This window comes from Mustela lutreola, chromosome 4, assembly GCF_030435805.1.
Source record: "Mustela lutreola isolate mMusLut2 chromosome 4, mMusLut2.pri, whole genome shotgun sequence".
NCBI lineage: Eukaryota > Metazoa > Chordata > Mammalia > Carnivora > Mustelidae > Mustela > Mustela lutreola.
This window is the reverse complement of record NC_081293.1, coordinates 37,487,470-37,509,448: the sequence shown is the minus strand read 5'-3', so window position 1 is coordinate 37,509,448 and position 21,979 is coordinate 37,487,470. Positions and strand designations below refer to the sequence as shown.

At 47.1% G+C, this 21,979-nt stretch overlaps 1 protein-coding gene and 1 long non-coding RNA gene across 6 annotated transcripts; both read right to left on the bottom strand.

Moving 5' to 3' along the window:
- Positions 1-220: 220 nt before the first annotated feature.
- On the bottom strand, positions 221-5,961 carry FXYD4 (FXYD domain containing ion transport regulator 4). 5 transcript variants are annotated; one of them, XM_059169567.1, is made up of 11 exons: positions 5,278-5,936; positions 4,004-4,104; positions 3,362-3,413; positions 2,934-3,044; positions 2,528-2,648; positions 1,948-1,980; positions 1,802-1,825; positions 1,087-1,161; positions 955-991; positions 604-641; positions 221-412 (listed from the first exon to the last, which is right to left on the bottom strand). In XM_059169567.1, the coding sequence occupies exons 5-11, from the start codon at positions 2,565-2,567 to the stop codon at positions 393-395; spliced, it is 267 nt and encodes an 88-aa protein (XP_059025550.1). In that variant the 5' UTR covers positions 2,568-2,648; positions 2,934-3,044; positions 3,362-3,413; positions 4,004-4,104; positions 5,278-5,936; the 3' UTR covers positions 221-392. The 5 variants fall into 5 exon arrangements, with proteins under 5 accessions (XP_059025550.1, XP_059025549.1, XP_059025547.1 ...); XM_059169566.1 differs by lacking the exon at positions 2,934-3,044 and having other exon boundaries at positions 2,528-2,587; positions 5,278-5,951; XM_059169564.1 differs by lacking the exon at positions 2,934-3,044 and having other exon boundaries at positions 5,278-5,929.
- A 679-nt stretch (positions 5,962-6,640) lies between these two features.
- LOC131828691 (uncharacterized) lies at positions 6,641-8,658 on the bottom strand. The gene is made up of 3 exons (XR_009352541.1): positions 7,832-8,658; positions 7,395-7,548; positions 6,641-7,238 (listed from the first exon to the last, which is right to left on the bottom strand). It is a non-coding gene; the product is annotated as an uncharacterized LOC131828691 (long non-coding RNA).
- Between the last annotated feature and the right edge of the window lie 13,321 nt (positions 8,659-21,979).

Below are 21,979 nucleotides of genomic sequence, written 5' to 3'. Positions count from 1 at the left end.
AGGGGGAAGAAAACCAATGATTAGTTTTTCAAAGCTGGGGGCATGCTGGGAGTAGGCCTCAGGACAGACACGTGGCTGTAAGAAGCAACAGCAATCCACAGGACCCCCTCCCCACCAGCCACTGAGGGCCTGAGTATTTCTGAGCAAGATGTCAGAGTCCCTGCCCAGACTGCCCATCCCTGGGATCAGATACACAGAAGGACCCACTTACACACTGGAGGGAGGGGTGAGACAGTTTAATTTAGAAATAAGCTTTGGACAGCCTTCTGATCAGAAGGGAGACTAAGGGCCCACTGTGGGGGGGAAAGGCCATCATGGAGCGTAGGGCCACCACGTGGGGAAGGAACAGCATCGGAGCCAGTACCAAGAGTGCCATGAAGCTGGTCCTGTGCTCAGCAGGTACTGGCAGAGCCTGAGGAGAGAATGGGAGTCAGGTCCTTGTGACATGGTCACTACAAAGACAATCCTCTCAGCCTCCAGAAACCCCCAGACTGGGCTGGCTTGGCCAGCCTTACACAAGGCATTTGATAATGCTCAAATACTATGGCCACCCTGCCTGAGTGCCTGGAAGCTTCTCAAAGACACCAAAGAAGCCCATCTTACCTGGAGTGATGAGTGGAATGGCTTTCTCAGGTAAGGGGCTGAGAAAGGAGCACATCAAATTAGCATTCCCAGTCCTTCTGTCCTTTATCCCCCAGGAAGACACCGGGTGCTCCCTCCCTAGGGGGGGCACACACACTTCCTTGCTATTCTTCCATTGTCACTTTAAACAATAACAAGGGTTATAGCTTTCCCTGATTTGGGGCACTTCAGGGTTGATAATCCATGAATAACAAATCTCACTGCAAGCCCAGGATGCAACCCAGGGGCTGTCCTCTTGCTCTAAATTACAGGATGTTACCCCAAAAGAGGTATGCTCTGCTCCCAGGGCATACAATAGGGGCCCGGTCTCACCTGTGCTTCTGATTGTACTTGCATTTGCATTTTCCACCTGTGAGAGGAAAAGTTGGTAGGTGCAAAGAACCTGGGGCACCTGGGCCACCCCACACCCTCCACCATGCCCAGCCCCGTGGCCCGACCACTCACTTAGGGCTATCAAGATTCCAGCGATGCACAGGAGCCCTCCAAAAATCATGCCGCCCAGCTGCAGGCTTTCCCAGTCTGGGGGAGCAGAGAGTGAGCTGGCACGAGCCTGGCTCCACTCCACTCGCTCACTCAAAACACACATCTGATCACCTGCTTGTCCCCTGCTCATGCATTTGCACTTACATTTCAGGCAACAGGAAAGACAAGCCAGTAAAAAGATAGGGAAGCATGAGGAAGAAAAAGTAAGCAGAAGAGCACAAAAAAAATAAGGGGGTTGGAAGCTTTTTTGATCAAGGAAGTCTTTTCTGAAAGGTGGCATTTGTGCTGAGGCTGGAGGGAGAGGAAGAGTGTGTAGAACACTGGAGACAGTGGCGGACAGAGGAAGAGGAAAGCTGCTGCGGGCTGTCGGGCAACAAGGAGACCATGCTGGGGAAGGCAAGTGAGAGAGTGGAAGATGAGATACCTGGGGGCTCAAAAGCCTCCAGCCCTTTCCCCAGAAATCTTCCTAAATATCCTGTGGGTACCTTCCCTCCTTGCTGGAATGAAGTTCTCCCAAAGCTCATGCTGCATATTGCCCTCTCGCTCTTTTCATAGACCATTCCGACTCTGTAATCCCCAGTCCAGCCCCTTTCCTCAATAGCCCTCACCAAGCTCTAGCAAAGAGGTCCAGGATAGGCAAAGGCAGGGGTGGGGGATGAGGGAGATCAGCTCTTACCATAGTAGAAGGGACTGTCTTTATCTGCAGGAAAGGGGGTGGGGGAAAAAAAAAAAAAAAAACCAATAAGGACCAGAACCAGGATGTGGGGTCTTAGAGGGAAAATGTGGGGCAGTGGGAGCAGGGCAGTCTGGGGCCTCACTCACCAACCAGGTCATTGGCTTCTAAGGCAGGCAGGCCTGGGTGGGAAAAGGAGGGATCAGGTATTAATTCATGACACTGGTCTCAAAAGGAAGCAGCAGGCATGTCCTCAGCCCAGACCAGCCTCCTGGGTCCTGGACCCTCATACCTTCCCCGGCCCCAGATAGTCCTGGGATTTTGTCTTTCACCCCATAGCTGTTCCTCCCACCCCCCAGCCCTTCTTGCCATTTCTCAGGCTTCCTGCTATTTCTTGCATCTGAAATGCATGCTGTGTTGGTATCTTTTTACCCTCTTCTGAGCAGCTTCCTACAGAGATCCTGGCTAATGCCCTACAGGGAACAGGGAATGCTTCTCTCTTTATGCCAACAGATGGTTACTGTTTTCCAACATTCAATTATTTAGGACAATTTTTGCAATATCCTCTTCCTCCCTGTACTATTATCTCCTAGTGTCACTCTTTAAATGGACAGTTTAAGTGAAAAAACATTTGTTCAACATCAGGCCCCCTTTGGGAGATGCTGCCCTGGTTTTCTCTGCCTTGTGGGGAGGGTGAGTGGTAGCAGGTTCATTTCTGGGAGGACTCACCTGCCAGTGTGAGGAGAAGGCCCCGGGTCACTCTGTTCATGATATGGCTGCAGAGCAGGACTGCAGGGGAGGGGGGCGGGATGGGGTCAGATAGCCAGGACCTGCCCCAGATTCACAGTGCCTAGGGCATAGATCCCAAGGGTGCACTTAGTTTATGAGGTGGGCTTAGGAAAGTTACTGATTTCAGTTTCCTCATCTAGAGATGATAATAGTAAATGCCCAGTGGAGTTACCTGGATTGAGTTAATACTAGTTAAGTACTTCGAACAATGCTCACACCTAGTAAGTGATTTGTTAAATTCTTTGTTAAAGTCTTTAATCAGAAGCCTGACTCTAGGTCAGAGGAGCAGGGCTACTGTTCTAACTCAGGCTTTGGTTCCTTACCCCCACTCCAAAAGGCTAGGTACCCTGAGCTATTGTTCCCAAAGGTCTGGGCCTCGGGCGATATCAGGATGAATTCCAAGATAGTCTCTGCAAAGGGCGAGCACACCCGGGTTGAGCCGCAGAGAAACAGGCAGCTGAGGAGGGGAAAGGTGGTAGTGGAAGCATGTGAGGGCCTCCCACTCCAGCCCCAGCCAGGGATCCTGCTCCAAGGCAGCCCCAAATCCCACAGCAGGAAACTGCCTAGTGGGTGGAAGGAACATTGCTCCTTTCTTTCCCCCGGGGTGGGAACCATTCATGTCCTAAGTACTAGTAACTAGGGTGGCTGTTTCCTCAAGATAAAACCCCTTCCAGCTCTCTGCATGTAGTTAGCTGCAGGCAAGCTTAGGGACTGTCAGCTTTTGCAAACTGAAGCCCCCATTCTTATCTGTAACTCTAATCCCCTCAAACCCACCTAACAGCTGTGTGACTCAGTGGCTTGCTTCACCTCTCGGTGCTTCAGTGTCCTGTAAAATGAGGACAATCAATAGCAACTGCATACAGTTATGATCGAATTAAATGCATTACTCTATGTGAAGCCCAAGAATAATGCCTAGCACACAGTAAGTAATGAAACGTGTTACAATGAAGAAATACACAGCCCTCCATACTTGCTAAATGGGATGCTGCCTGATTCATGAATCGCTTAATAAAAGTTGATATATAAATAGATACATACATACAAACATACATACATAGGTCCTTTTGCCCTAGATGGGAGGGACTAGTAATGTCCAGCTTCTGAATGTGGAAGTTTGTCGACTTTTAGCAGTCTCTGAAGCTGGCCCTCCTTTGGACTCACCCTTCTCACCACCCTGGGATTCCTTAGCCAGAGGCCGGCTCCTGTTTCCTCCCACCCCTATCCTGCTCTCTGTATGACAGTGGTCACAGAGCCAACGGCCTCTGATGCTCAAAACCCTCAAAAATGCACCCTGTTACTGAGACTACCCAGGCACCCACCACCCCTTCCTCAGACTGGTACCACTCTCCACCCTCACCCTTCTTCTGCCACCCTTCCGCCCAGCAGCCCTGAAGTCCTAGCCAGACACTTGCTCACCTGAGAGCCGGGCGCAGATCTGGAGAGGCTGCTGGGGCTGGGTTCAGCCCAGGTGGGTTCCAGCTCTTTAAACCCAACAGCTCCGCCCAGGGCAACAATACCTGTAGGCAGGAGAGAACTGGTCAGATTCCTTGAGATTCCAGGAGCTCCTTCTCCACTCCTCCCACCCCCCACCCCAACCCTGTGAGCTCTTGAGACAGTTTGCCCTGCCACACCCAGTGCAGAGCTGAGCTCCTGGGGGCGCCGGGGCCATCAGAGGCTAAGGTGGTGAGAATTTTCTTGAGGAGAAAGTGGACTTTCAGCTTCTTTAGCTCATTTAGAGGGGTCCAGAGGGTTGCTGGAAGGGGGATACGCTGTTTCTGGGTTCTTGTGCCAGCAGCCGGGGTTCAAGGACTGCTGTGTGGGGTGTCTGGGGGACAACTGAGTCAAGGAGTCAGGGACTGGCCTTGAGGCTCCATTTGCTCAGTGGTCCCATTGCTTTTCCCTGGACTGGGTGTTTACTGAGGGGGACGGCTGGGGTTGATGGCTTCCTTCAGAATTGCCCACCATCTGACCAGGCCCTGACACCCACTTAAGCCCAGGGAAACTGATGGCTAAGATGAGAAACCAGCCTGGCCCAGGCCCTGGTTTCCTGCCTGCTCCACAGAGTGTGGGGGAGGGGCGGTGCCAGGAGGAGGACTGCCAGCTCCAGGCTGAATAGTGGGCTGCTTTCCTCTGTGGACCCCCATACCTGCCTCACGGGCTGTTGGCCAAACCCCCCTTTCGCCCCTCACTCCACCACATGCTCTTGGCCTGGATGAGCTCTGGCTTCTCCCTTCTGCTGTCCCTCCTCCCCAGTTCCTCTTTGCTGCTTTTATCACTGGATGGTAATCAGCTGAGGTCAGGGCTGTTCGTTCCCTTATTCCCAATGGCCAGTCATGGACATTAGTAAATCAGTTTTGATTGGATTGTTGAGTCAGTGAGGACAAGAAGCCACCAGAGGCTCCCAGTCCTGGGGATGAGGAGGCAAAACAAAACCTTGAAAGGCAGGGTGGGGAGGAAGGGTGAGTAGGAAGGGAGTGGGTATTCCTGGTACGAACATGTTCCACCTTCTCATGAAAACCTTCCACGGTGCCCCCTGTCTTCAAAAGTTCAAGTCCAGGGGCTCTGGGGCCAAGAAGAGCTAGAATTGAAGCCCAGCCTCCCGTTTGCTCACTGGGTAAGCTCAGGTACCTCCTTTATCATTCCGAACCCCAGTTCCCTCTCCTCTAAAATGGAATAATGACAGGACTGACCTTTGAGGTTTGCGGCGTAGGTTCTGCGGGGGTATGGGCCTGCTCCATGATCAGCCCTCAATATGTATTTGTGGAATGAATGCCTCCTAGGTCTAGTGCGAGGAAAGTTCGTCAACCTCAAGATTCAGAACCATTAATTGCACATACTTGGAAGTGAAATCCAGGCTCTGTTAGTTACTTGCTATGTGCACTTGAGCAACTAATTTACCCTCTTCCTATTTATTCATCCATAAAGTAGGAACCATGACCGAGCCTACTCTGAATGTTTGTGGGGACGATGACATCAGATTGTGCTGCTCGGCTCACTGTAACTGGAGCTCGGAAGGCCCTGTTGGATGCCCAGAGAGATCTGCAGCATAAGAGAAAGGGGGTCTTCAATAGAGAGCCCCCCTCCCCCCACCGACAGAGAAACCACATTCTAGAGAAGAGAAAGGTCTTGCTCAAGGTCACATTGTGCCTTCATGGAGGAAGGGGGTCTTAGCTCAAGTGATTAAACCCTTCAGCAGTGTTCTGCCCTGTCAGGTCACAGTGAGGAAGCAGCAGCCATGAAGCAGGCATTCGCAAAAAGGGCCCTCTTTGCTTTTGGAGGTTTCCAGGAAGCATGGAAAGGACCTCAGATCCACTTCTCCAGAAGGCCCTAGCACCTTTGCTCTGCCCTGCAGCTTCTGTCCTTAGTCAGGCATCCTCCACTCCCTTCCACATCCCTGTGAGATAGCATCATCTGTAACAGGTAGAAAGAGAACTTCACCTGAGCCTCGTGGTCTTGACACTGGTCCAAGGTAGGGGATAGGTTGAGCCTGGCGCAGAACCAGCAAGAGAGAGCCCAACTACCTGTGTGTGACTTCTGCAAGCGCAATGGTAAGTCACTGCCTCATCTCTTCCATTTGCCCAAACTGGCCATAGGTGTTCGTGCAGAACAGCTGAAGAGCTTGTCTATCCCCTCTTGGAGAGGCCTCAAAGGCTGACCATTCACTCAGTGGCAGGCAGCAATGCCTTCCCTGCTGGAAGTGGTGGGAAGTCAATTCCCAGGCTAGTGCATTTATCTTTTTAGATATTAAAATCAGTACTTACACGTGGTCATGAAACTGGTTGTTGAAACCTTTAAATGTTTGGCATATTAAGAAGTGTTTACTAACCTGTCCTTTTCATTCATTAGGAGTGTTTAGGATGAACAACTGCTCGCTCTCTCAAAGTATAATTCCTGAGAGGCTGGACTGGCAGTGAAGGCTGCTTTCAGGAAATCACTTTCAAGGAGGGCTGGTCGCTTGCCCTGCTTCTTGGATATGCATTCCTCGTCAGAATCTCTGGAGCCGTCCATTTGGGTCTGATTTCTTTTCTTCCTTCCTCCATTCCTTTCTTCCTTCTTTCCTTTTAAGATGTTATTTATTTGTAAGATTTTATTTATTTATTTGGAAGAAAGAGATAGGGAACATGAGCAGGGTGAGGAACAGAGGGAGAAGCAGACTTCCCGATGAGGAGGGAGCCCGATGTGGGGCTCAATCTTGGGACTCTGGGATCATGACCTGAGCTGAAGGTGGATGCTTAACCGACTAAACCGCCCAGATGTCCCATGAATCTGATTTCTTACCTTCCAGATGGGAGATCTGGGTAAGAGGCACTGAGACTTACAGGGAAATCAAGCCTTGGGGTGATGGAAGGCTGGAAAGAGTGGGTGAAGGAGAGCCAGACTTTGGCAGGTGCAAGTGACAGCCTGGAGGTATTAAAAGTTGAGAGGGAGAAAATGCAAAGATCCAGTCTGAACTCTTTCTTCCCCTTCTGGAGTCAGTGTTGCAAAGGATATAAAGGACCTTGTGTGGAAGACGGTAAGTCTGTTGCCAAGCGTGTCCACCTGAAAATCAGCACTGATGCCCAGGATCCCACCTCTGCTCATGTCAATCACTGCCACACCTCCTCACACTCCCGAACTGTGCTTCTCCCCTTCTGCAAGCACCAGTATTGCTCTGTGAAAACCAGAGATGCATCCTCAAAGCCATTAACCTTCCCGAGAAAAGGTAATAAAACAGGAATTATCTAAGAAGGACCAGAGGTAAAATGAAAGGGAAGTAGTAGTTATCTTGCCTAGCACATAGTGGGAACATAATGTGTTTTTTTCCTACCTTCCAAGAGGGACTGAATGTCAGCATCAGTAGAAGGCTGAGACTGTCTATTTTGACGGGGTTTGGTAGAGGAGGGAGAAGACCGCATTCATGAGGTGTGAGAGGTTATCTCTGATCTCTGAGGCTTCTCCCAGTTGTCTCCAATGTTTCATCCCTGTGAGAAATAGATACTGAATTCCCACCTGGACCCACCTCCTGTGCTGTCTCCCTCAGGAGTCCCTCAGCTCTCCTTCCCCTCTCTCTGCATTTTCCCCCAGGTCCCCCAGGTGAGTTCAGAGAGCTGGGCTCCTATCTGGGGTCACGCAGATCTGGAGCTCACTCCCTTTGATGATGCGGGAGAGGAGTGGGAGAGAATGAGGCAGCCTGTGAGAGGAGGGTAGCGGGTGGAGGAGGAGGAGGGCGGCCATCTGAAGGGTAGCCACTGTCTGAGGGCTCACTGTTAGGCCTTTGGCCCACTCTTGCGCGTTAGTAAGACAGAAGGAGGGGGGCTTCACTGCGGATTCCAAGGGCCTTCTGGAAGAGAGGACACGGAAACGATGAGAGGTAGGTCGTCTCACGAAGAGAGGTCTATGGGTCTCGATGGTAGCCACTCCCCTTAGGACTGTATAAGAGTCTAACTCTCTTAGTCCGACTGCGGCCTCCAGAAATGATTCCTCCGCCTCTAGGAGGCCCCTTTCTAGCGGCCATCCGTTACCACCTTTGCGCATAGGACCAAGAAACAGCCAATCGGAATAGAACCGTGGTGGCTTCCAGCCAGTCAGCACTAAGATATGGCTGTTGAGGCGGGGCCGCGGGTGAAGCCGCCTGTGGGGCGAAGACCCAGGCTGTGTGGGCGGGGCCTTTCTGTGGTTCCTCCTCGCGCGGATTGGCTGCTCCGGTCAAACAACGGGTTTGTCAAGTAGTCGCCTTGTTACGCATGCGCAGCCACACAGGTTGCTGTTTGCCCTGTGAAGGTCGTGACTCGTTTTAAATCTTGCCAGAGTCTTTGTGCGTCTCTTGTTAGTTCGTGCAACCGTGATTGTCACGGTTTTCGGGAAGTCGTGGTCATCGGTAACTGGGACTCTAGAGGCTGTGAAGGATAGCTGAGGTGAAGGGACAGCACAGCTGCTGAGTCCAGAGCAGGCCAGGGAGGAGGAAGCCAAGAGCAGGGCCGCATGGGGAACGGGCAGGAGGCGGTGAGCTGCTTGGAGTGAGGCCAGAAAGCCGGCAAGGGACCTTGGACTTGGGGAGGCCTTCACACAAGGGCGAGATATGAGGCAGAAGCCCTAATGCGGAAGGAGAGAGGCGGAAACTGTTCACTGAACTGAGGTCAGGCGACGTCACTTCTTGACTTTTTGTTGTTTTTGTTAGACCTCAGTAAAGCTTTCCTCTCACCCACAGGGCCCTAAGCATAGTTGTGCTATGTGTGCCTCTCGTGAACCAGATTTCTCAGCTCTCGACCTTGTAATTGAAGTATCTCGTGGACACGCGCCCTCTTCACTTCCTAGGGGTACTTGACAGGCAACTTCCAAAACAACTATTCCCGGGTGCCTGGCTGTCTCAGTCGGTAGTACTGTTGATCTTGGGGTTGTGAGTTCGAGCCCCACGTAGGGTGTAGAGATTACTTAAGGGCCACCTGGGTAGCTAGGTTGGTTAAGTGCCTTCAGCTCAGGTAATGATACCAGGGTACAAGGATCAGAGTCCCCTGTCCCTCCTCCCTGCTTTCTCTCTCAAATAAATAAGTAAAATCTTAAAAAAAAAAAAAAAAAAAGAAAGAAAGAAAAGAAGAAGAATCTTACACTGTTTAACACCCCCCCCCCCCCAATATATTTCAGAGTTCCCTCTCTTAGGTCACCTGCTTATCCACCTGGCCACACAGGCCACCACTAAGCACATAAGGAGTTCTCTATTGATGCACCTGCTCCTCAGGCTAGGACCCTTCAAGGGCACTAACACTTCTCACTCTGGTGACTGCAGCTTCCTCCACTAGAGCAGCCTAAGTGAGTGCTTGCTACCTGGCAGGCTGTTTTCCAGCACTTTCCGTGTATTAACTCATGTTATCCTAAGAACAGCCTATCTAGAGAAGATTCACCGCCTGATTTCAGGATGGGAAAATGAGTTGGATCATTAAGTGAAGCTCTGGGCCACACAGCTCTAGAGCTGGCTCTTAACCACCACTCTCCACACTAAGCTGTGCGCGTGATTTATTTTTAATATTATTTAAAACAGCTCTGTTGAGAAACGATTTACCTACCAAGCAATTACTCTATTTAAAATATAGAGTTCAGGGCACTTGGATGGCTGAGTTGGTTGAATGTCTAGCTCTAGGTTTCTGCTCAGGCCATGATCTAGTGAGTCATGGGATGGAACCCTGTGTTGGGCCTGTGCTCAGTGAGGAGTTTGCTTGAAATTCTTTCTCATCCTCTCCTTTTGCCCCTCCCCCTCTGCACATTTGTGTGTGTGTGTGTGTGTGTGTCCTGTCAAAATACATCTTAATTTTTTAGAAAATTATTTATTTGACAGAGTAGAAGCAGGGGGAGTGGGAGGGAGGGAGAAGCAGGCTTCCTTTGGAGCAGGGAGCCTGCCTCAGGGCTTGATCCCAGGACCCTGGGATTATGACCCGAGTGGAAGGCAAAGGCCTAATGACTGATCCACCCAGATGCCCCTAAAATACATCGTTAAAAAAAAAAAAAAAATATATATATATATATATATATATATGTATATGTATGTGTGTGTGTGTGTGTGTGTGTGTTTGTATATATATATAATATATTTTATATATATATATTTCTCTTTGGGGGTATGTGTGTGTGTGTGTGTGTGTGTGTGTGATTTTTATGCAGGTAATAATATTTAGCTATTAAAAACATTTTTTTGAAGTAATTTCTGTGTCCAATGTGCAGCTCGAACCCACAACCCTGAGATCAAGAGTTGAATTCTAAGTGTACTTTTTATTTTCACTAGGGGCCCAGTTGTCAAAAAGTTGGTATCACTATACATGTATGTGTGTGCCAGGGTTTTTAAAATAAGTTATAAGTTGGGTGCATGGGTGGCTTAGTCATTAAGCATCTGCCTTCAGCTCAGGTCATGATCCTGGGGTCCTGGGCCCCACATTGGGCTTCCTGCTCAGCAGGAAACCTGCTTCTCCCTCTCCCGCTCCCTCTGCTTCTATTTTCTCTCTTGCTGTGTCTCTGTCAAATAAATAGATAAAATCTTAAAAAAAAATAATTTATAAGTTAGAGAGGTTCCTGGCTGGCTCAGTTGGTAGAGCATGAGACTCTTGATCTTTTTTCTTTTTTAAATATTTTATTTATTTATTTGACAGACAGAGATTACAAGGAGGCAGAGAGGCAGGCGGAGAGAGAGTGGGGGAAACAGGCTCCCTGCTGAGCAGAGAGCCTGATGTGGGGCTCTATCCCAGGACCCAGAGATCACGACCTGAGCAGAAGGCAGAGGCTTAACCCACTGAGCCACACAGGCTCCCCGAGACTCTTGATCTTAGAGGTCATGAGTTCAAGGCCCACCTTGGGGGTAGAGTTTATGTACTAAAAAAGAAAAAAAAAAAGAAAGAAAAGATAACATATATTACAGTTTGGTTTTACAACTTTTCATTCTAATATAATTTCCATTCTAATATAATTAATTTGATATCTATTGATAAACATAAATTTTGATTCTCACCCCAGTTCCAGGAACTGGGGGCCCTGAACTAGGCAATGCAAAGCCCCTGCCTCGAGTGACTGACATCACGGTGAGGGCAATGAGTTGGAAAAAGAAATAGATGGTACAGTATTTCAAGTACTCATGGACAGGTGCAGTGAAGACACAGAAAGCAGCTGAGATGTAGAGAATGATGGGGGAGAGACAGCTTTCTTAGACTGGGAGGTCAGAATTGGTCAATGATAGAAACATAGATTTAAAACATTTGTATGCCACAGTCAAATTTTCCTTTGCCATTTTTTTTTCCTGGTTGAATTGAGCCAAGGAAGTCAAACATATGCCCAGATTTTAGGTTAGAGCATAATTTACAAAAAAAGGTTTTTGCTTTTTTTTTTTTTTTTAAGATTCTATTTATTTATTTGTCAGAGAGCACAAGCAGGAGGAGCAGCAGGCAGAGCAGGCAGTGGGAGAAGCAGGCTCCTGGCTGAGCAGGGAGCCCAATGTGGGACTTGATCCCAGGACCCAGGAACCATGACCCGAGCCGAAGGCAGACCCTCAACCGTCTGAGCCACCCAGGCGTCCCACAAAAAGGGTTTTTTATTTAAAGCTAGTGACTCTCATTCCAAAAAATGTCTCTTCCATCAAATCTGTTTATCTCGTTAAAACAAGACAACAGGCCCCAAAATGGAGTCACTTATGCTAGGTCCCTCATCACCAAATTTAGATTTAATTTAATTATAGTTTTGACACTTTCCAAAATGGAATCTTAAAGCAGTCAATCAGGAACTACCTGACTGGCACTAAACGGGTAATCTGCCTCATAGACCTCTGCCATCTCCTAAAGGAAAATGACCCTGTCACAGCCAGTCCACTTTTTGCTAGTATAATGTCTTTGTTCCTGCTCCTTTCTGCCTATGAAAGTCTTTCATTTTATACAGTGCCTCAGAGCTCCCTTCTGTCTGCTAGATGGGATGTTGCCAGATTCACGAGTCATTGAATAAAGCCAATAAATAAGATCTTTAAAATTTACTCAGTTGAATTTTTTTTAACAATCTCTATATATGTTATAATAAGTGTCTTTTAAGGAAAATGACTTAGTTGTTGGCAATAATAGAATAAAAGAACGTTTTTACTGGCACTGTTAAAGTTGAAAGATAAAAAATGGTAGTTAAAGGGGCGCCTGGGTGGCTCAGTCAGTTGAAGGGTCTGCCTTCAGCTCAGGTAGTGTTCTCGGGGTCCTGGGATTGAGCCCCTCGTCAGGCTCCCTGCTCAGTGGGGAGTCTGCTGCTTTCTCTGCAGCTTCCCCAATTTGAGCTCTCTCTGTCTCTCTCAAATAAATAAAATCTTTAAAAAGAATAAAGAAGTAAAAATGGTGGTTCGAGAGACCAAAGGCAGTATGATTGGAAAGGGCCTGCATGAAGCTGGTTTTAGTTCTGTGTTAGCACAGAATGTTGATTATGAATGTCAATAGTTTCTAGAAGCTTGTCAAGTTAAAGGACGCATTGAATTTGTGGCCGCTTGAAATCTTAATTCAAATACAATCAAAGCTGGACAAAGTCTTTGTTGTCTCCACTGCATTAGCTAATTTTAAAACCCTGCAACGTTTTGCTGTCATTCGCTCTGCAGTTTGACTAGTACACAAAGGGAGTTAGTGTTATGTTCTACTCTAATCAGACTACAAAAGAGAATAACAAGTTCCTCCAAGCAATGTTTACCGAACTAAAAAGAACTATTGAGAAACTGAAGTTTAGTAAGCAATAGGAAATAAATCATAGTATAAAAATTGAGTAGCAATTTTAACTTTTTTCCTGTAATGTAAAATAAAATGCCTTGTGGGTTGATGTACAAAGTCTTGAGAGCTATTACTTACCTTCAAGTTCTTAATAAACTAGTAAAATATTAATATATTAACTTCTAATGATCAACATTGGGATTTTCCACAGTGAGGGCTTGTAGCCATTCCTTCCACTACACGCCCTTGGAGAACCAGTTTTGCTGCTAGAGGTGGGTGGGGTTTGCTATATTCTACCCTTTCATCCACCGTGACAGAGACCTTCTAGGCTTCTAGGTCTGGGCACAGTGGGGTACCACTGTGGGGTACCACTGTGCCCAGACCTAGAAGCCTAGAAGTTCTCAGTTCCATTTCTAAAGGGGTATACCTGTCTTGAAAAACAATATTACTTCTGAAAACTGAATTTCTGTGAGCCTGGTGCCCAGCGGTGATCCCCCAGATATGTCCCTTAGAGAACAGACACACCTGCCCTAGAGGAACCCCATGGGCAGATCCTGGAAGTGGAAGCTGAAGCCACGCAATGCCGGAAGTTCTCCCTAGGAGGAGAACACAAAATTATGAACATACTGTTTGTGTGAAAGTTTAGGTGTATATACACACACACACAAGTATATATGTGTATGTAATATATATATATATATACTGTATATAATATAAATTTATAAATATAGAATAAACAAAATAATAAAATATGTAATATATAGTTAAGATTTTATTTTTAACTAATTTATATACCTGTGGTGGGGCTCAAACCTATAACCCCGAGATGGAGTGTCATGTTCTACCGACTGAGCCAGCCAGGCATCCCTGAAGGTTTATTTAAAAAAAAAAAAAATTTTTTTTTAAAGATTTTTAATTTATTTGACAGAGAGAGAGAGAGAGAGATCACAAGTAGACAGGCAGGCAGAGAGAGAGGAGGAAGCAGGCTCCTTGCTGAGCAGAGAGCCCGATGTGGGACTCCATCCCAGGACCCTGAGATCATGACCTGAGCCAAAGGCAGCGGCTTAACCCACTGAGCCACCCAGGCGCCCTGAAGGTTTATTTTTTTGTTTAAAATGACAAAGCAAAGCAATTGCAAGTTTAAAAAAGCTGACAACAAAATTTTTAATATAACACATTTTAAAATTAATTGCCTGTCAAAATATTGATTTTACTGGTAGCATTGCATAATCATAGCCACTACTTCATTTGATAGTGATTTTGAATATTTTTGTAAAAAATATTTTATTTATATATTTGAGAGAAAGAGAGAAAGAACACAAGCAAGGGGAGCTGCAGGCAGAGGAAGAAGCAGACTTTCCATGGAGCAGGGAGCCGAACTCTGATTCTGGGCTTGATCCCAGGACCCCAGGATCATGACCTGAGCCAAAAGCAAATGTTTAACCATCTAAGTCACCCAGGCACCCCCTGATTGTGAATGTTTTAAATTAGAGTATTTTATTTATTTTTAAATTTTTATTATTTATTTATTTTTTTAAAGGTTTACTTATTTATTTGACAGACAGAGATTACAAGTAGGCAGAGAGGCAGAGAGAGAGGAGGAAGCAGGCTCCCTGCTGAGCAGAGAGCCCGATGGGGGGCTCGATCCTAGGACCCTGGGATCATTACCTGAACCGAAGGCAGAGGCTTTAACCCACTGAGCCACTCAGGTGCCCCAAATTAGAGTATTTTAAATTAGAATAATTCCTATGAGAAAAAATGGAAGATAGCTGCCCCTTCTAGGGGTGATTAACCCACTTTTTTTTGGTTTATTTATTTATTTATTTATTATTTATTTGAGAAAGAGAGGGAGAGAGAAAGAGCATGCATGAACAGGGGGAGGGGTAGAAGGAGAGGGAGAAGAAGACTTTCTGTTTAGCAGGGAGCCCCATAGGGGTCCAGATCCCAGGACCCTGAGATCATGACCTGAACGGAAGGCAGATCCTTAACTGACTGAGACACCCAGGACCCCAGCTGTGATTAATCCACTCATCTAAAAATATTTTTGCTGGGCACCTGGGTGGCTCAGTGGGGTAAGCCGCTGCCTTTGGCTCAGGTCATGATCTCAGGGTCCTGGGATCAAGTCCCGTGTCAGGCTCTCTGCTCAGCAGGGAGCCTGCTTCCCTCTCTCTCTCTATCTGCCTGCCTCTCCGCCTACTTGTGACCTCTCTCTGTCAAATAAATAAATAAAATCTTTAAAAAAAAATATTTTTACTGATAATTTAGAAAATTTGCTTTTGGCTTTACAATTTATCACTGCTAATGTCTTCTAAAAGTTTTGGGTGCTGTTAAATTAGGGAAAACCTCTATGGAGTGTTTTTTATTCACGAGCAGTCAAAATACAGGACATCTCATGTTTTCCTGTGCATTGACCAGTCTTCATGTTACACTGCTTCCGCTAAACCTCCAGAGGCCTTGCAAGGGGCCCCGGGAGTGTGTGTGTATGTGAGGAGGGGGCAGGGGCGGGAGATGAGAGCCATGGAGAGTGAGGTTGGGATCAGTGTGGAGCCTGGACAGTGTGTGAAGGAGGTCTGGCCACGGGGTTGGGGGGAGTGGAGAGATGAGGGGGTCGAGTGAGGGGTAGGGTGGGGTGTGCGTAGACATTGGGGAAAGTCCAGTGGAGGGGAGGAGATATGGATGTGGGGCCACAGAGTATGGGAGGCCTGGAAGCAGGGTTGTGGCCAGAGCTTGGGGGGGATCAGACTTGGGGTGGAAGGCTTGGGACCTGGGCAAAGACCGCCTGGAGGTGTGTGAGGGAGAGGCCTGGAACTGGGGGCATAGGGACACTGAAGGACAACAGAGAGGGGTTTGGATGTGGAAAGAGGCCCAAGTGTGGGTGGAGTTGTGTGTGGGAGGGGTCAGGCCCTGGGGTGGGGAGTCCTTTGTTTGCCAGCATGCCCGGGCCTTAGGGAGGGGACCCGGATGTGGGCTGGCAGATATGAGGGTGGATTCTGGAGCAAGTGTTGTGGCTAGGATTGGGGGGACAGAACTTTGAGGTCATCTGGCTCTGGGACGTGTGAGGGGGCGTCTGGACGTGGTCGGGGATCTAAGGGAGGGGGTCTGGGGATGGAGAGTTCTCTGGCTGTAGGCAGAGTGAGCTTGGGTGAGCTTGGGGCAGGGACCCCAAGCTTAAGCTTCAGTAGCTTCAGTGCCTCAGAAATGTTCCCATCAGGACTGTTTTTGGTGGAAGAAAACCCAGAAACAGTGTTAATAGCCAGTGACCAGAGAAAGAAAATTATGGCACTTCATGGGTTAGAACTTTATTCAGCAGGGAAGAGAGTGATTTAGTTATGGATTAGGGTAAATGCCAGCGTATCAAATGAGAAAAAGTTGTAGAAGCACATCATTTATATATAGTTCAAGACTGTATAGTAGTAAAACTATGAATGAAAATACTGGACTAGATAATAATTTAAAAATAAGTGCACAATTCAGACTGGGGTTGCTCCTGAGAAGCGAGGAAAGGCGTGAGGCTCCATGTATACAGGGAGGCTTCACCTGCCCCAGTAATAATAAGTCTGTTCAAATGGACCAGGCGCTCCCTGTTTCACTGTTGTGCTTTATGTTGCGAAAGAAAATCCACCAGAGCGCAGGAGAAGCTTCCTTAGCGTCCGGCAGAAGGCTGTGAGGGAGCAAAGGGACTGCTTGTTTGAAGAAGGCCTTCCAGGTTTTTTATGGGAATGGTACAGCTGGTTTTGGAAATGAGAATAGAGGAATTGATTATTCTGAGGACCAGCAGCTGCTGTTCGGACAGGCTGGAATTGTGGAGGAATGGAGGGAGTGTTCTGAGGATTGGCAGCCATAGGCTGGGCAGACCAGACTTTATGGAGAGGGATGAAGAGGAGGAGGTAGGGGCTCAGTGGTGTAGAGGGATGACGAGGCACAGCTGAGGGGACAGGACATTTGAAAGCCTCAGTAGCCGAATCTCACATCTCAAGTCCTAATTTAGGGTCTCTCAAGACCTTTAAATTAGACAAAACTGATGAGTTTAGAGTCCCTGTGCCCATTTTACAGACAAGAAACTGAAGTTTGGAGAGATGAAGTGAATTTCCCAAGGCCAGTCTGACTCCAAAGTGTCCTTTGTCTTAATACTGTTCATTACCACACTTTGCAACATTAACTCATGCCTCCCCATGGCATGATGAAGTTGACCCTACTAGTATTCTATTTTATAGTCCCTGCTCTTATTCTTTTTTTTTTTTTTAAAGATTTTATTTATTTATTTGATAGAGATCACAAGTAGGCAGAGAGGTAGGCAAAGAGAGAGAGGAGGAAGCAGGCTCCCCGCTGAACAGAGAGCCCGATGTGGGGCTCGATTCCAGGACATTAGGATCATGACCTGTCTACGGCCATACCACCCTGAACGCGCCCGATCTCGTCTGATCTCGGAAGCTAAGCAGGGTCGGGCCTGGTTAGTACTTGGATGGGAGGATCATGACCTGAGCTGAAGGCAGAGGCTTTAACCCACTGAGCCACCCAGGCGCCCCTCTTATTCTGTTTTATAGTTGGGGAAGTGGAGGCACAGAGAACGGGATGGTAAGTGGTGAGACCAGAATTAGAATCCAGGTCAGGTCTCATAATCTAGGCCTCTGGGCTAGTGACAGTGGCGGTGTTTGCTGAAGACAACTGAGTTGGGGGGGCGGGCAGGGGGTGACATGTGTTGAGGAGTGTGAGAAGAGAATTCAGGAGAGTAGTGGATTGAACAGGTGAGTTCCTGTTTCCTATATTCTCCATCCTAATGTACCCTGAATTCTTCTGGAGCGGGGTGGGGGTGGTGTCCTGGTTCTGGGGAAGCTATGACCTGCCTCGGGCAGGTGAGGAGGTGGCTCAGAACAGGCCCGGCCGTTCCTCGGCCGACCAGCAGGGGTCCTCACCGAAACCCAAGAAAGGCGAAGGGACCCTCCAAATTCATAGCTGTTTATCAGCCTCAGCAGGCCAGCCAGTGGGGAGAAGACCCAGGGTCAGTTTTGTTTTCTCCTAGGCAAGTGCTGCAGGCGTGTTTCTGTATATGAAAATATACATCCCATGTATGAAAGGGAGCCATCAATTACTCAACAGGAGAGGAGCAGGGGTGAAGGTTTGGGAAGCTGGACAGCTGGACCGGCTGCAACAGGGCAGTCCCCTTCTCTGTCTTCTGTCCTGGGGAATGCTCTGAAGTAAGCTAATTTGTTCTTTTGTTTTCTTCAGTTTTTAAAGGTATTTATTTAGTTGTCAGGGGGAGGGGTGAGAGAGAGAGAGAGAGAGAGAGACAGTGTGCACAAGTAGGGGGAATGGCAGGCAGATAGAGAGGCAGGCTTCCTACTGAGCAAGGAACCCAATGTGGGACTCGATCCCAGGACTCAGGGCTCATGACCTGAACCAAAGGCAGACGCTTAACCGACTGAGCCACCCAGGCATCCCTGAAGTAAACTTATTTGTGCAAGAATCCCAGGAAGGACTAGGAATGAGATTGCCCAGGACCTTCGGAAAGTGAGTGTTCAGATGTGCTAGAGGACTTCCTGGAAGGGCTGGCGGTTTTTCCCGTTGTAGGATACTCTTGCCTGGCTGTTTTGTGTGTCTGTGGCTCTGAATTCCTCAGTATTGCTTTCTGGGTCTGATTGGGACCCTCTTCCTCTTTCTTCCTTTCTCTTTCTTTCATCCTTCTGTTTTTTTGAGTTTTTTGCACCCTTATTTCTGTTTCTTTGCTCTATCTAGGTGACTCTTAACTTCCCTTCGTTTGCTTGTCTCTGACATTTCTGTAACTCCATCCTTCAGGCCAGGCCCAGCAACTCGCCCCTCGGGCTGCAGCCCTAACCAGCCATGAAGCCCGTGGTTAGCTCATCATTTTACCCACCTGGGGCCCTTTCTGGGCCTTGACCTCTGAGGCAGGCAAGTAAGGGTGTGGGATCAGGGCTATTTTCATTCGGGGGAGACAGGGCCGAGGCCACCGCAAGTGGCCACAAGGTGGCAGTAGAGGACCGTTACCATGTAATTCCTTTCCCTCCGTGGTCTCACTGCTGAGACACCCCCAGGTTGGGGGGGGTGGTAGATTTGGGGTGTATTTGTCCAAATCTGAAGTTTTCTTTAAAAATCAGCACTAGCCCACCAATTCTCATAGCATTTGAAAGGTTTATAGAATTACTACTGTGCCAGATGTTCCCTGCTGATCCCCAGTTTCCTTTCCTCTAACCTGGGGATAATGGAATACCTATTCTTCCTAGGGGAGGTAATGAGAAATGAGTCCTGGTACAAACTTAGTGTTCAATGCCTTTTGAGAACCATGATGGTCACATGCTCCTATCCATGTTCACCATTGGCTGGTGCTACCCCCTGGGGTCAGTGTTCCCACTGGCATCCTAAGGCAGGATCATCACTGGCTTGATGAGGCTGGAGTTTTGGTGGGAAAAACTTGTCTTCATAGTGTCCAGGTGCCTTGACAAATAACTAATCATTAAGTATCTGAATATATATATATATATATTTTTTTTTTTAAAAGATTATTTATTTATTTATTTATTTGCTTATCTTTGTTTCCCCTAAGTGAGGATTGGTAGTTTACATCTTTCAAGGAAGCTGTCCATTACATCTAAGTTTCCTATAGTTCTGATATACTTGTAATAAATTCTCCACCTTTTGTTTTTCATTCCTTAAAGATGTCATTTTAGTGACTTATGGTTCACCTTGTTCCTGATGGGAGATCAGCTGTCATTCTTTTTTTTTTTTTTTTTTAAAGATTTTATTTATTTATTTAACAGACAGAGATCACAAGTAGGCAGAGAAGCAGGCAGAGAGAGAGGGGAAAGCAGGCTCCCCACTGAGCAGAGAGCCCAATGAGGGGCTCGATCCCAGGACCCTGGGATCATGACCTGAGCCGAAGGCAGCTGCTTAACCAACTGAGCCACCCAGGCGTCCCTGAATATATATTTTTTGAATCACTGAATATATCATATCTATCAAGAAATGATAGGTATATCGAGTCCTTTATTTATTTTTAAGATTTATTAATTAGAGAAAGAGAGATGGGAGCATGAGCAGGGGGAGGGGCAGAGGGAGAAGCAGGCTCCCTGCTGAGCAGGGAGCTTGACTTGGGGCTTGATCCCAGGACCCCAGGATCATGATTGAGCCAAAGGCAGATGCTTAACTGACTGAGCCGCCCAGGTACTGCATAGGGTCCTATTAAACATTATATTTATCTAATCACTATATAGATGGAAATGCCTATTTTTACCTATCTACAAAGATAAATGTGTGTATTTGCATGTTTTACCATTTCTCCACCTGGAATCAATTTTAGCACTATTATTTCTTTCTAATTTAGGAAGATAGTTGCATAATACCTTTCTTGTGTGGTTCACCCTTCAGATTCCCCCTATATTTTATAAAATGTTTTACATACTCTGTGCTTGCTGTCACTGACGTGTGTGCACTCTGCCAACACTCTTCCTGAGGACCTTTTCTAAGTAGATGGCTGCTTTCCATCATTCTGAACGGCCATCTTCTGGCGGGACGTGATGGCCACTCTGTTTCAGAGTTTGTGGCCAGAGAGTCCTAGCCTGGGTTTTCTCATCAGTAAAATGGGTTTAAGAGTTAGGAATGTGATCATTATTCGGCACCCAGGGGTTAGTAGATAGACGTTTCTGTCCCCTCAAAATTCATCTGCTGAAATCAAATTCCGAATGTGATTGCATTTAGAGAGGTGGAGCGTTTGGGAGGTGATGAGGTCATGAGGGCGCTTCATGACTGGGATTAGTACCTTTTTAAAAGAGACCCCATATTGCTTTGGAGGTGGCTGGGATGCCCTGTGTGAGTAATTGTGCTGGGCAACTGTCTGACCTTTCAAGCATGCCCAGTGGTCCTGGTGGGGGGCATGAAACAGAAGCCATAGTGGATGGGGCGGCTGCAGCAGGCAGGAAAAAAAAAAGAGAGGGAGGGAGACTCCAGAGAGCTCCCTTGCCCTTTCCATTGTGTGGGTACACAGCGAAAAGACAGCTGTCTATGAACTAGGAAGTGAGCTCTCAATAGACACCAAATCTTCCAGTGCCTTGAACTTGGACTTCCCAGCCTACAAAACTGTGAGTAATACATTTCTGTTGTTTATAAGCTATGCAGTCTGTGATATTTTTGTTACAGCAGCCTGAACAGACTGAGTGTCCATTTTGGCAGACCCTAGACTAAAGGCCCTTATGCTCATAAGCTTATGACTTTAAAAATAATGGCTTAAAAAAACTTATTATTGGGGCGCCTGGGAGGCTCAATTGGAAGAGCATGTGACTCTTGATCTTGGGGTTGTGAGGTTGAGCCCAGTGGTGGGTGTAAAGATTATTTAAAAATAAAATCCTTTAAAAATAAAAAACATTTTATTGAAGTGTAATATACATATAGAGGAGTGCCAAAGACCTCTCCCACTGGGCCCAAGTAAGGACTCCTTGAACTTCTAACCCATAGATTGTTTTTTTGGCCTTTGAACTTCATATAAATGGAATCAAACAGGCTGTACTATTTTAGGCATTTGAGAGCTTTTCTCATGCACTCAAAGCCTTTTTATTCTCATTACTTTATGGCATCACCACCATGTATATTCTTCAGTTTATTAGTTATGCTGCTAATGAACATGTAGGCTGCAAATTTGGGTTTGGGCTATTAAAAATAGTGCTGTTAGGTAAACCTCTATCCACCTTTTTCTTGGGTCTATTCCTGACAAACACCAGTCACAGGGACCTCAGGATTTGCACAGATTCTGCCAAACAGGTTCTAAGTGATTGTTTATTTCACATTACCCCTGAAGAGCCCTGTCTGCTCCCTTGTACCCCTACTGGCTTGGCATTTTTCAATGTTTTTGTGTTCATCTTTTTGGTAGATGTGCCTTAAAAAAAAAATTTATTTATTTATTTTAGAGAGAAATTGAGAGAGAGAGCACATTAGTGGGGGGAGGGAAGAGGGAGAGAATCTCAGGCAGACTCCCTGCTGAGCACCAAGTCTGCTGTTTTTGATGTGGCTGTCTTTTAATTCTTTTTCTTGCTTAATTGCTCTGGCTATCACCTCCAGTACAATTTTGAGTAGAAGTGGCAGGAGGAGACACCCTTGTCTTATTCCTGATCTTAGGAGAAAAGCAACCTGAATACTGATTTCCCACCACCCGTTCTGGCTTGCGTTTGTTGTTTGCTGGCACATTTGTTTTGTGATTTCACTTGTC

Excerpts from the sequence above, each read along its gene's own strand:
- FXYD4 (XM_059169569.1), bottom strand. The coding sequence starts at position 2,567 with ATGAACAGAGTGACCCGGGGCCTTCTCCTCACACTGGCAG. Across the intron at positions 1,162-1,801 it reads AGACAGTCCCTTCTACTATG|ACTGGGAAAGCCTGCAGCTG; the intron begins GTAAGAGCTGAT and ends CTGCTCCCCCAG. Across the intron at positions 413-603 it reads CATTCCACTCATCACTCCAG|GCTCTGCCAGTACCTGCTGA; the intron begins GTAAGATGGGCT and ends TTCTCTCCTCAG.